The 13145-nt window shown below is 56.4% G+C and overlaps 2 protein-coding genes across 14 annotated transcripts in view; both read left to right on the top strand.

The window, feature by feature from the left end:
• The window catches only part of LOC115601153 (rho family-interacting cell polarization regulator 1-like), a 33840-nt gene extending 28413 nt beyond the window's left edge, over positions 1-5427 (top strand). For 8 of the 10 annotated variants that reach the window (XM_030470766.1, XM_030470760.1, XM_030470757.1 and 5 more), the window contains 9 exons: positions 51-190; positions 975-1149; positions 1269-1404; positions 1489-1650; positions 1782-1940; positions 2443-2639; positions 2733-2816; positions 3122-3212; positions 4577-5427. In XM_030470766.1, the coding sequence (XP_030326626.1) occupies positions 51-190; positions 975-1149; positions 1269-1404; positions 1489-1650; positions 1782-1940; positions 2443-2639; positions 2733-2816; positions 3122-3212; positions 4577-4674 (1242 nt within the window). In that variant the 3' untranslated portion in view covers positions 4675-5427. Of the gene's footprint in view, positions 1-50; positions 191-974; positions 1150-1268; positions 1405-1488; positions 1651-1781; positions 1941-2442; positions 2640-2732; positions 2817-3121; positions 3213-3452; positions 3517-4576 lie in introns of all 10 variants that reach the window. The other 2 variants (XM_030470758.1, XM_030470762.1) reach the window with 1 other exon arrangement.
• A 6659-nt stretch (positions 5428-12086) lies between these two features.
• CTCF (CCCTC-binding factor) overlaps positions 12087-13145 on the top strand; it is a 35584-nt gene continuing 34525 nt past the window's right edge. Inside the window, exon 1 of one of the 4 annotated variants that reach the window (XM_030470777.1) lies at positions 12087-12411. The gene's annotated coding sequence lies outside the window, so the exon portion shown is untranslated. The remainder of the gene's footprint in view (positions 12412-13145) is intronic. The other 3 variants (XM_030470775.1, XM_030470772.1, XM_030470779.1) reach the window with 3 other exon arrangements.

Below are 13145 nucleotides of genomic sequence, written 5' to 3' on the forward strand. Positions count from 1 at the left end.
TGTCTTGGCTGATGAGCCAGGATCTGACCCTGCCATGCCTTCCTCTGCAGCAAAAGCAGGGTGTCTTCCTCAGCCGGGCCTCCAGCATCAGCCTGACGGTGGAGCATGCGCTGGAGAGCTTCAGCTTCCTCAACACTTCGGACATGGAGGACTCGGAGGGCTCCGAGGAGGAGCCTCTCCAAGACGAGAGGTGCACGGCAGGGTCATGGGATGCGGCACAGGGCAGGATGTGGCCCTGGGACAGTTGGGATGGGGGATGCCCAGCTCTGCTAGAGTGGCCAAGCACATTTAGACCAGCCCATCACAGCTCAGGGCAAGTCCGGTTCAAGAAGCAATAGGATCTGGCCCTTCTAGAACACCTCCCGTATGAAGGCAGGCTGAGAACACTGGGGCTGTTCAGCCTGGAGAAGAGAAGCTGCGTGGAGACCTCAGAGCAGCCTTCCAGTATCTGAAGGGGGCCTGCAAGGGTGCTGGAGGGGGACTCTTCATTAGGGACTGTAGTGATAGGGCAAGGGGTGGTGGGTTTAAACTGAAACAGGGGAGATTCAGGTTGGATATAAGGAAGAAGTTATTTACTGTGAGGGTGGTGAGGTACTGGAACAGGCTGCCCAAGGAAATTGTGAATACTCCATCCCTGTTAGTGTTTAAGGCCATGTTGGACAGGGCCTTGTATGATATAGTCTAGTGTGAGGCATCCCTCACATCATGGCAGGGGGCTGGAACTAGATGATCTTAAGGTCCTTTCCAACCCAAACCATTCTATGATTCTATGATTCTGATGGCACAGTGCCACCCTGCATCTCTCCATGGGTGCTGGGCTGGGAGGCAGCCCCCATGCCGTATGCCCCTGGGACCTGCTCCTTTCCCCAGCCCTCTTGCTGTGATACTGTAGGTCCTTCAGAATTCCCCCGGGGAACATCCAGGTCCAGGTTTCCTGTGGTGATCCTCTGCCTCGATCTCTCTCTGACTCGCAGGAGGGCTGGCAGACCGCGGCATGGCAGCAGGGCCCCCAGCGGCGGAGAGACTGGTGCAGACGACACCGGCATGTGCAGCGGCTCCGAGGCCAGCACTGACCCTCTGAGCACCGGCAATGAGTTCCTGGATAAGGCCCTGGTGCTTCACCTCAACAACTGCAACCGCCTGCTGCTGGTGAGGACAGGGGCAGGAGACATGCTGGGGTGGGCTGGGAGTTCCGCTTTGAGGGGTGTCTTGCCGCAGTATGTGGTGAGCTCTGTCCCTGAGGTCCCCATTTTGGCTGTGCCTTGCAGAAACTGGGCACCTTTGGTCCCCTGCGGTGCCAGGAGATGTATGCCCTGGACAGGCTGCTGCGGGAGGCACAGGTTCTGGAGGTCGTGTGCCAGCTCACGGAGGAGCAAGCAGGAGCAGCCGCCTCTGCTGCTGAAGGTAAAGCCACCCAGCCGAGGGGACTGCACTGGTGCTGCGTGTGGCTCAGTGTCCCGGTGGGTTTGACAGCACCTGTCCTCGCAGTTGTGCAGTTCTCGACGCGGAAGGAGGGTGTGCTGCCCCTCTGGGACTGCTGCGTGGAGGCCCCCAACGTCTACTCCTGCCCTGTGGAGCGGTTCCTGCAGGTGCTCAGCACACAGTTCGCAGCACCCATCAGTGAGCGGCACCCTGGCCTGGCTGATGCTGGTGAGCACAGGGGTGTTTGGGGAGTTACCAGCCCCACACAGTGACCATGCGTGAGGGCCTATGCATGCCAGGAGCCCTGCAGAGGGGTGGCCGTGGCTATTGCACATCCTGAGCCCAGCCCTTTCCCGCAGTTTGTGTGAAACTGGTGGAGGATGTGCTGTATCAGCGGCTGCCCCGGCGGCCCGGCAGTGCCCAGGGCGAACAAGTCACCATCTTCCAGTACTGGAGCCACTTTGAGTCGCTTGGCGCCTTGGTGCTTGACACCTACATGATGGAGCTGGCAGAGGAAGGTGGGTGCCCTCCCACGCTCGCTAGACCCTGGCATGAGGATGTTGAAGATGTCCCTGCTCATTGCAGGGGGGTTGGACTAGATGAGCTTTGAAGGTCCCTTCCAACCCAAACTATCCCATGATTCTATGGGGTGCTGGAGCATCACCACAGGGGATCACCCTCAGTACCACCTCTGTGGGGTGCTGGAGCATCACCACAGGGGATCACCCTGCAGTACCACCATGGTTGCTGTGGGGCATCCCCCAGAGGCTCTGCCATCCTTGGGGTGGGCAAGTTGTTCTGATCTGGTGCACAGCCCACGCCCGTGCTGCCTTCCTGAGCACCCTGGGTCCTTGCTGTAGATCCCCAGCACCTTGGCTTGGGTGCCTCCATGCATTGGCAGCCTATGTGGGGCCAGCTCTGCCCGGCACGGGTGCGGGGTGCTGGAGCTGGGTTCCCTGTGGCAGAGGGGCAGTGCAGCCAGTCTCCCTGCACCCTGGCTCAGCCTATGTTTCCCCACAGCGATGCTGGCACAGAACCTCAACTCGGACGACCAGGACGTGGTGCTGCATGCCCTGAAGCGCATGCCTGAGGGCCGCCTCAAGAAGGAGGGACTGAAAGCGCTGAGCCTGCTCCTTGTGGAGGGCAACAGCAAGGTGGTGAGCGCCGTGTCAGCTCAGCTCCGCAGCCTGGCAGAGAACCCCCGCTTCCGACAACGGGTATGTGCTGGGGTAGCCAAGGATGAAGTGGGATGTGGGTGCTGCCCCCTGGCTCTGCAGGGTGGTGGCACTGACCCCCACGTTCTCTCCCAGGCCCTTGTGTGCTACCTGGAGCAGCTGGAGGATGAGGAGGTGCAGACGCGTGTGGCAGGGTGTGCAGCGCTGGGTTGCCTGAAGGTAAGAGTGATGCGGGGAGCAAGCAGCGGAGCTGTATCATCCGGAGCAAGAGGAATTGCATGTGGCTGGTGACTCCAGACAGACTGGTGTGTCCCTGGTGGCTGGTGGCTCCCTGGATACAGGAGCTGGAGCTGGCCCAAATATGCCGAAGAAGCAAGCAGGGGCAGGGCAGGAAGGGAAGCGGAGAGGGAAAGAACAGGACCAGGATTTTCCTGCACCATGGGGCTGCAGTGCCCTGTGCTGCCTTCCCCTCCGTTGTGTCCCTGCTGCCAGCCACACTGAACCCCTTGTCCCTTCTCCTGCAGGCGAAGGAAAGCATCGAGCAGCTGGTTTACCTGTGCCAAACCGACAAAGAGCCTGTGCGCGAGGCAGCCAAGCAGAGCCTGATGCTGTGCGGTGAGTGTCCCACTGCTCCTCCCTACTCCCTCCCCACCCATGTTATCCCAAGTGGAATCTCCTGGTGCCAGCAGAGCCTGCAGGAGAAGGGGGTCCCAGGCTGGTCCCTGCCCACCCCACGCACACTTGCTCATCGTGCCCCAAGCTCTGCCAAGCAACAGCAAGCTGGCAGTGGGCAGTGAGGGCCCGACTCCTGTGGACACGGAGCACTAAGCCTGGTTGTTATTTGTTATTTGCTAGATGGCCCTGAGAGAACCATCTGAGTGGGTTTCTAGGCCTCCAGGTCGCGGCAGCTGCTGCACAGGTTGGGACATGTGAGCCGTCCTCATCCCCTGTCCCCGCTCCAGCCGCTTTGCTCACGAATGTCTCTGTCTTAGAGCCTGTCAGCCATGTCACGTTTGGATTCTGTGTGTCTTGGTTGTTCATAGAGCCCATCCCCGTGGCACCCAGCACATGTAGAAGCCTCATGTCCCATGTCCCAGCAGATTGTCCATGTCACCACATCTTGCTGGGGATGGCTGCTGTGGGTGGGGGTGCTGACTACAGCCAGCTTGTAGCATGGATGGATGCATCCCTGTGTGTGCCTGGGGTCCTGGGGAAGCCCTTGGGATCCCTGTGCCAGTGAATCATAGAATCACAGCCTGGTTTGGGTTGGAAGGGACCTTAAAGCTGACTCAATTCCAACCCCTGCCATGGGAAGGGACACCTTCCACTAGACCATGTTGCTCCAAGCTCCGTCCAAGCCAGCCTTGAACGCTGCCAGGGATGGGGCAGCCACAGCTTCTCTGGCAACCTGTGCCAGGGCCTCAGCACCCTCACAGGGAAGAACTTCTTCCCAAAATCTCATCTCAGTCTCCCCTCTGTCAGGTTAAAGCCATTCCCCCTTGTCCTGTCCCTACAGGCCCTTGTCAAAAGCCCCTCTCCAGATTTCTTGTAGCTCCTTTAGGTATTGGAAGGGGCCTACAAGATGTATGCAGATGTGCACAGCCATCTGAGATGCTGGAGCTGGCAGAGCCCCGAGCCCTGGCCCCTTTCCCCCAAGCCAAGCTCTCCTGCAGCCCAAACATGGGTGATCCCTGATCCCTGCCCCGTGTGGGCAGGGGTAGGCAGGCAGCTAAAGAACAGGGTGTGCAACATCCACATGAGGAGCTCTGGGGGCTTTTTGAGCCAGATCCCAGCTGGGACCTGCCCGAGTGTGTACTAAAGAGGACAAGAGAGGTCTTCACTCTGTGGTCTTAGCATGCAGGCTCAGCTCTGCCTGGCATTAGCCACATTTCCCTGGAAGGGCCAAGGAAGGTGGCTGGGTATTGGAATAGGACAGAGCTTCTGGAGCTCACTTCACTGACCACAGCATGTGCTTGCAGGGGAAGACGGCAAATCAGCTCACCGGCGGCTGGAGGAGACCCTGGACAGCCTCCCGCGGATCTTTGCCCCAGCCAGCATGGCCAGCACAGCTTTCTGAGACACCACGCAATCCCTCCGCCATCCCTTGAGGGTCAAGGCACGGCTGGGCACTGGTCTGGCATGGGCTGGGGCCGCCAGGCCCATGCCACTCCTGGCAGCGCACCGCAGCATCACCCGCACGGCAGCTTGCCGCAGCCGCACACTGCCTTATGGAGCACCCATGGCAGGGGGGGGATTCGCTGCATGTCCCACCCTGTGATTGCTATTTAAACCACACCAGGAGCCCACCCATCCTGCACCTCTCGTCAGCTGCTGGAGCAGCATGGAGACTACCGGATTTCTGGAGCTGCACTTTGGAAACCACGCTGTTTGTTTTGCCCAGGCCATGCGGACTGCTGCCCTTTGCCACCCGGAGTCCCCAGGACTTCAATAAAATGAGATATGAGATATTAATATATTCTGCTGGTGTTTCTTCTTTCCAGGTCCACGTGCTCCTCTCCCTCCCCAGCTGTGGCTGTAGGGAACGTTAGTGAGAAGTGGCCCCAGCCCAGAACCTTTTCTGGTCTGCTGGGAAGCGCCATGGAGGGCAGGGGCAGGACGAGCGGCAGAGGGATGGCCAGACCCACGGTCAGAAGCTGCCATCTTTTGTTTTTGTTTGTTTGTTTTATTTTATTTTTTATTTACAGATTTTTGCAGAAAAAAAGCAAAAAAAAATCTTTTCTATAATGTCTCTATAAATCTATATATAATGTAATTACAGAGAGTGACTAATTTTGATTTAAACCAGAAATAAAACCAAACCTTTAATGAGTGACAGCATCACTGTGCAGGTGTTTCTTTGCCCCCATTGCCCATGGGCAGGGGAAGCTGGGGGTCAGTGCAGCAGGCTCAAGGGTGGTGGTGGGTCTCATGGGGTATAACTATGATTTCTGACATCACCTGGGTGGATCCCTCCCCCACAGCTCAGCCAAGTGTTGCCAGAATTTGTGTGCTGGGCATTGGAAGCATCACCCAGAGTGGCACTAGGTGGCTACACTGACGCTAATTGATTGGGATGCTTGGCACAGGCAGCCCTGGTTTCTACTGTCTCCTGTACCTGTGATGGGAAGACACCACAGCACCAAGCCCAAGAAGGGATCCAGAGAGCTGGAACAGAGCTCATCCAGCTGAACTGGGTTTTCAAAACCCTCCCATAAAGATCTGGCACCTCTTGGTGCTCGTCTCATCACTGAGCCACACAGATCAAAGACTCACAGAATAGTTAAGGTGGGAAGGGACCTTTGGAAATGCTCATCTACTCCCTGCTGCTCAAAGCAGAGTCAGCTAGAGCCTGGGAGCACACCTAGCTGGGTTTTGAGTATCTCCAAGGATGGAGATGCCTGAACCTGTCTGGCGCATCTGTGCCAGTGCTTAACCATTCTCATAGAAGAAGCTTCTCTGAAGTTTAATCTCTTTATTTCAGCTTTACTTTGGCACTTGGTCTTTCACTGGGCACCACTGAGGAGCATCTACCTCTGCCTTCTTCACCCCTCCTCAGACACGGATAAGAACCCACCCAAGCCTTCATTTTTCCAAGCTAAACAGTCCCATCTCCCTCAGCCTCTTCTTACAAGACAGCTGCTCCAATCCCTTAATCATCTTATGGGCCTGGGAAGGGAGTTACTGCAGCAAAGATGCCCCACAAGGCAGCAGGGGCAGGGACCCCCATGGCACTGCCAGCCACCCGTGCTGGAGTGGGCTGCAGAGCACGTCCTGGTGCATAGAGTAACCACTTTGGGATGTGGTTTTGCAGGGATTGCAGGAAGGGTGTAACCAGGGGACACTTTACTGCATCACTGCTCGCTAAGCCTTCTTCCACCTGCTTTGGAGGCTGGACAAGCCCCAACAGGGAAGCACAGTGCTTCTCCCAAAGCACTGCATCACACAGTCTGCTGCAGGCAGCAAGAGATGTGGGATGTGAGTCCCAGCTGGCACATACAACTGTGGACAAGAGCGCCTGAGAGGTGGGAAGTGGCCCAGCCATCTTATGTCATAGAATCATAGAATGGTTTGGGTTGGAAGGGACCTTAAAGCTCATCCAGTTCCAACCCCTGCCATGGGCAGGGACACCTTCCACTAGACCAGATTGCTCCAAGCTCCGTCCAACCTGGCCTTGAACACTGCCAGGGATGGGGCAGCCACAGCTTCTCTGGGCAACTTCTGCCAGAGACTCAGCACCCTCACAAGGAAGAACTTCTGCCTAAGAGCTCATCTCAGTGTCCCCTCTGCCAGGTTAAAGCCATTCCTCCTTATCTGGTCCCTACAGGCCCTTGTCAAAAGTCCCTCTCCAGATTTCTCGTTGGCTCCTTTACGTATTGGAAGCTGCTCTAGGGTCTCTCCTGAGCCTGTTTTGGTTTCTTTTCCCCTGAATAACCCCTGGAAATAAAACCACCCCAGGACTCCAGTGGCCAGAGCCACGAACTCAATTCACTCACCTATGTGTGTGTCCTCCTCGCCCTGCCGAAACCTAGCCCCATCCCTGCAGCACAATTCCACCTTCTGAGACAAGCTACTCCTTGGCCGTAGACAGATGGAAGCAGGAAAGCAGCCTTCTGTCAGGGCAGGCAGGGAGCTGCAGGTCAGGACAAAATCTCTCTGCTCCTGGAACTGCAAGGCATAATCTCATTATTTATGTGGCTTTAAGAACATCGGGGGTGGTGGTGGAGAAAACAACAAAACATATTAATTTAGGAATCTATTGCCCAGCCCTTTGCTCTGAAAGGGTCTATGCCAGCATCACCAAAGACCCCCGCCCCATGGACACTGCCAGGTCACCTGGGATTGCAGGATTGCCATTTTAACTGGAATAAACTTCAAAAATACTTGTTTTTTGGACAGTACTCACTGAAAACATTCACTGCAGTTTGCATCCTGCTTGGTTTGGGGGTTTTTTTTAGGGCTGAGAACGAGAAGAACAAGCATCACATTAGCCAGCTGTTTGAAAGGAGGCAGGGGACTCAACTTTTCCCTCTGGGACTTGACATCTTGTCCGGCTATTGCGCAGGAACTGCAGCGCTCTGTGGGGTGAAGTCCCTGGGAGCCACTCCCGCAGCACACAGGGGCACACACAGAACCACAGAGGGATTTTGCAGCAGCGTGTTTGCTGTTTCAAGGGAGACAGTGTGCCAGCACCGCCTCTGTCAGCCAAGTCTGTATCAGCACTTAAACCATCTCCCTCTCGTACAGACGTGCTGCTGCTCAGCAGCTACTTGCTCTTCTTGTAGAAGCTGCAGCCCGTGGGAGGGTGTCTGTGTCACGCTTGCATTACCCACGTGCTCTGACTTCAGAAAGATGTTCCTTTTCCCCACTTACTGCTGGTTTTCTTTCAATCACAGGGATGCAGGATTCTGGAGCACTCTGTGGTATCTGTTTGTACCTGCGTCCTGAGGAGCCCCTGCAGATCATCAGCACAAAGTAGCTGATGAACAAACACACCCTCCTCTTGAACAGCACCAGGGCTGGTGCTGTTGTGACACCAAGAGCACCCACCAGCCAGGATCACCCCAAGCAGGCGCTGCCACTTTGGAACGCCACAAGGTCTGGCCAGCCCCTGTGTAAGAAAAGACTTAAATCTTGATGTAGAGTCATTTTTAAGGAGTTGTAGTTTGGGAATGTCTGGTTTGAGCAGCCTCAGTGTTGGACCTCTCACCTCATCCCAGGCTTGCATGAAATCATGTTCCCAAGGCATTCTCTAGGGCACTTAGAAATGATTCCAACAGCTAAGCAGTCTGTGCTGAAAAACTACCTCCTCATGATCACTGACGTGTTCCTCACAGGGCTGCCAGGCACATACGCACGGGCTTGTTCTCCAAGGACCACTCCTCAGGTGACAACTGAGGACTCATTTCATTCAGCACATTTCATGTGTTCCACGCGATCTCCAAGACTTAGTGCTGGCTCCCAAACTTGACTATGACAGTCTTCCTTAGAGCTGAGTGAGGAGACTCCTGAGGGCTTGTACAGGATGATGGAAGCATGGTGCAAGAAAGAGCAGGGAAGGAGGTGGATGAGCTCACCCTGGTGCCTTGGCAAGGTGGTCAGGAGCTCCTCGGCTTCAGTTCTTGCCATTCTGCTCATGGGCAAGACGTCTGTGGGAAAGGCCTTGCTCAAGCAGCTTTTCCAGAAGGAGCATCTGCCTCTGGGTGTGTAGTTTGGACAGGCTTGGAGGCTGATTTTCAGGAGCACCCACGATTAGGATTGAAGCTGGGGTCAAATCCTCTGCAAATCAGCTCAAAAAAAACCTCTGAGTGATAAACTAGGATCAATAGGTCAGACCCACAGCACATGCTAGTAGAGATGGTTAGGGACACTTCCAGCAGAAGAAGTCCAGGAATAGGCGTTTGTCAGTACAGCTTCTGTTTCCTAACCAGCAACATTCCTACTACAAAAGACAAGTGACCGTTTGTCATAGGATGGCTACAAACAAAAGGCAGAGGGATCATTAGCACTCATTTACTCCCAGCCTGGGTGAGTATTTAAAGGAGCATAAGAAGCAATTTTACACACAAGCAGTGCTCCTCTCCATTTTGAGTCGTGCCTGAACTAAGTTTTGAGCTTAAAGCAGGATTCATGGCTACACATAAAAGATGTGCTGCTCTCCCAAGGATCACCGCACAGGGATTGATGGGTTGACAGCTTAGAATAAATGTAGCTGATTTTGAAAGAATTCACACTGCAGAATCTCATTTCCACAGAAATGTTCTTCATGCTGTACTGACTTAATTTCCTTTTACAGCAACGAAGGAAAGGCAATGGGTGTGGGGTATTTTGAGATTTTAACAAAGCTTTTGATAGTCCAACAGGAGTAGGACTCCAAGATTCTTGTGGGTTCCTTCCCATTCTGGATATTCTGTTTCTGTGATTCAAATCTCTCATGCAAAGAAGACCCCAGGGGTCATGCTGTCAGCTACACCCTGTCACCTATCAGAATTAATGGCCACTTTTTGCCATTGCTGTGTGACTCGTTTTTTTCTCCTTCAGCCAAGCTGCAAAAACAGAGCTACATCCTTGTGACTCAACACAGCTCATCCCCTCTGGCCGTTCTCAAGCTACAGTTCCTCACTGTAACAAATTAATGGGCTCAGCCTGGTGTCACAATCCTCAGAAGGGAACTTGGTCTCGGTTGTCAACAGCCTCAAAAGGAGCATCAGTGCTCAGAACGCAGCCTGCGGCACTGCCACCCGTGCTCTGCTTTTTCGCAAGGACCAGCAGAGATTTGGTAGGAGCAACCTATAAAGCAGGGTCAGGACCTGGACCTTCTTGCTTGCCACCACCTCTCAGCCCAACTCCATCCTCACAGAGCAGCAGTGGAGCAGACCCTTCTCCTCTCCGTGATGCAGCTCCACATAAGCATTATTCAGAGTAGGATTTAGGGCCCAAGTTACACATGCTAATGTATGCTACATTTGCCTGGTGGCTTTGTCACTTGCTAAGCAGGTTGGGGTAAAGCCTAGGCTGCTGAACAGCTTTTACTCTGCCCTGCAGTGACATCTCAAGATGCAAAAATTTGGAGCAAGATTGTTCATATTGGTTTCAACTGTAACAGCCTTATAACTCGTCAGTCCTACTAGCAGAGGTTTGTGTTGAGGTTTCTTTATGTTTAGTCTTCTCTCTGAATCCCTGGCCTTATTGTCCTCCAGGGATTGATAGCTGAGTAAAAAGCACAGCTCCCTTCCAACTCATCTTATTTTTGAACCATTAATATTTTAACCCATCACTCAAGCTCCATTTCACGTGTTTTTATGGCAAGAGGATATAAAGAGGATGCAGACGAGCTCACTGAATTCGCCGCTCCCCTCAGCTTGCCTGTCAATCAGCTACAGGTCTGCAACAACACTACCAGAGATGAGAAAGTATGTTAAGGCCAGAAGACTGACACGAAACCGCAGAAAATTAAAGACAGCCCCTGTGCTTTCTTATACAAACTCACACTGGGTGCTGTGGCTGGTTCCACCTTCAGAAGGTAGAGGGGAAAGTTGTGGACAGGCAGAAAATGCTCTGGAGTTCAACTTCTGATGGGCTTTTGGCTTCTTTAGAAGCTCCCCACTAAATCCCTGGCACCACATTCACCCTTCCTGCAGCGCTGAAACGTGAGCAGTTTGTCTCACTGGATTACAAGCTTGGCAAGCTCAAGGTCCTTTAAAACCACCAGGCAAACACCGCCTAATTCCAGAAACTTGTTGGTATTTGTAAAATTGCCCCTACTAACTTCCTAGCAATTAATTTATGGTATTACTGACTCCTCTCCCAGCTTAAGCTTTGGTCTTTCAACTAACAAACCCCTCTTTTGCACAGGGGAAGGCATCAATTTCAGTGTGGGCTTTTGCCATGGCCTTACCCTTCCCAGGAGCCCCTTCCCTGGAGCTGAGGCAGAGCCTCCTGCTCTGCTAGGCCTGAGTTTTCATAGCATCAACCAGGTTAGAAAAGACCTTTAAGATCATCAAGGCCAACCGTTCCCCAGCACTGCCAAGGCCACCACTGAACCATGTAACTGAGGGCCTCGTCTACACGGTTTGTGAACACTACCAGGGACGGTTACTCCACCACTGCCCTGGGCAGCCTGTTCCATTGCCTGAACACCTTTCCGGGAAGAAATTGTCCCTAATCTCCAGTCTAAACCTCCCCTGGCACAGCTTGAGGCCATTTCCTCTTGTCCTATCCCTTGTTCCTTGGGAGAAGAGACCAGCCACCTCCTTGCTCCATCCTCCTGCCAGGCAGTTGTAGAGAGCAATAAGGTCCCTCCTGAGCCTTCTCTTCTCTGGACTAAACCCCCCCAAGTCCCTCAGCCGTTCCTCATCACACTTGTGCTCCAGGCCCTTCACCAGCTCTGTCGCCCTTCTCTGGCCCCGCTCCAGCACCTCAATGCCTCTCTTGCAGTGAGGGGCCCAGAACTGAGCACAGGATTCGAGGTGTGGCCTCACCAGTGCCCAGTACAGGGAGATGATCACTGCCCTGGCCCTGCTGCCCACACTATTACTGATACAGGCCAAGATGCTGTTGGCCTTCTTGGCTGCCTGGGCACAAGCTGCTCATGTCCAGCTCCACCAGTCAGCACCCCCAGGTTCTTTTCCATGAGAAGCTTTCCAGCCTGAAGCGTTGCATGGGGTTGTTGTGACCCAAGTGCAGGACCTGGCACTTTGCCTTGTTGAACCTCATCCCACTGGCCACAGCCCATCAATCCGGCCTGTGCAGACCCCTCCGCAGAGCCTTCAGCAGATCAATGCTCCCAGACAACTCATTTACGAACTTGCTCAGGGGGCCTCGATCCCTTCGCTGAGGTGCGGGGGGGGGGGAGGGGGGGTGAGGAGGAAACGCCCGAGGAGGCCGCGCGAGGCAGGCCCACAGTGCCCCTACCCTCCTGCCTTATCGCCCAGCCCTCCGCAGCGCGTGACGCACGAACGCACGCACGGGCACGCACGCACGCGTTTGAAGTTGGCGCGCCCCCCGCGGGGCCCCGCCCGCTCCCAGCCCGCACCGCGCGGCCGCTTCCCCGCGCGCCGTCCCCTCCTCTCCCCACCCCGGGCCGGCGGGTCCGCGGGCAGCCGCGCTGGCGCACGCGCACTGCCGCCGCCCGCCGCCATTTTGTGTCCGAAGCGACTGTGGGAGCGATTAAACCGCGAGCCTGGTGCTGGGCGCGGGGCGGCGGCGGCTCCGCGGGGCCCGGGGGGCAGGCGCGGGGCCGGGCGGCGGCGGCGGCGGCGGGGCCTCGGCGGGGCCTCGGCGGCCGGAGCGAGCTCGGTGCGGGGTGCGGGCGCAGGTAAGCGGTGGCGGGGGGGTTTGCAGTCGCTTTCTCCGGCCTCTAGGTGTCACGATGGGGCTCCGGTTCAGGCTGGGGCCCCGCAGCGGCCGCCGCCGGGGAAGCAGGGGGGCTTTGTCTCCCTCTATCGTCCCCAGCGCGGCCGGCGCCTGCCTGCCACCGCCGCCATTCCCCACAGCGCGGCGCTGGGCCGCACAGGCCTCCCTTCCCGCCGCCCGGGCCGCTGCCGGCCCGGCCTCCATTTTCTTTCCTTTGTCTTCTCCGCCGCGCCACCGGCGCTGATGACCGCCCCTTCCCCGCCACGCGAGCCGCCGGCCCCCCCTTCCCTTCCCCTCCTGTCCCTTCCTCCTCCCCTCCCCCGCCTTCCCCGCCCCGCCGAGCCGGCCGGGCCCGCTCCCCACCCGCCGCCGCCACCACTGCTCCCCCCCCCCCCCCTCCTCCTCCTCGCCGTCTTAGCGCGAACCTCTGCGGGGGCTCGGCCCGGCGCCCTCCACCCGCTGCCTCCCTCGGTGTCCGGCCGGCTCCTGACCGCAGGGCGGTGGTGGCGGCGGCTGCGTGTCCCGCTCCTGCCGGCCGCCGCCTCGCTGCGCTGGCGTGTGCTGCGGAGTGAGAGGCGCTGCGAGGCGCAGAGCGGGACTCGAGCTCCCTCTGCAAGGCAGGCTGAGCAGCGCCATGCAGCACCGGGACGCGGGCACGGCTGGGGGGCGCCAGCTCTCGCCGCGCTGCCCGGCCGA

This window comes from Strigops habroptila, chromosome Z (assembly GCF_004027225.2).
Source record: "Strigops habroptila isolate Jane chromosome Z, bStrHab1.2.pri, whole genome shotgun sequence".
In the NCBI taxonomy this organism is placed as follows: domain Eukaryota; kingdom Metazoa; phylum Chordata; class Aves; order Psittaciformes; family Psittacidae; genus Strigops; species Strigops habroptila.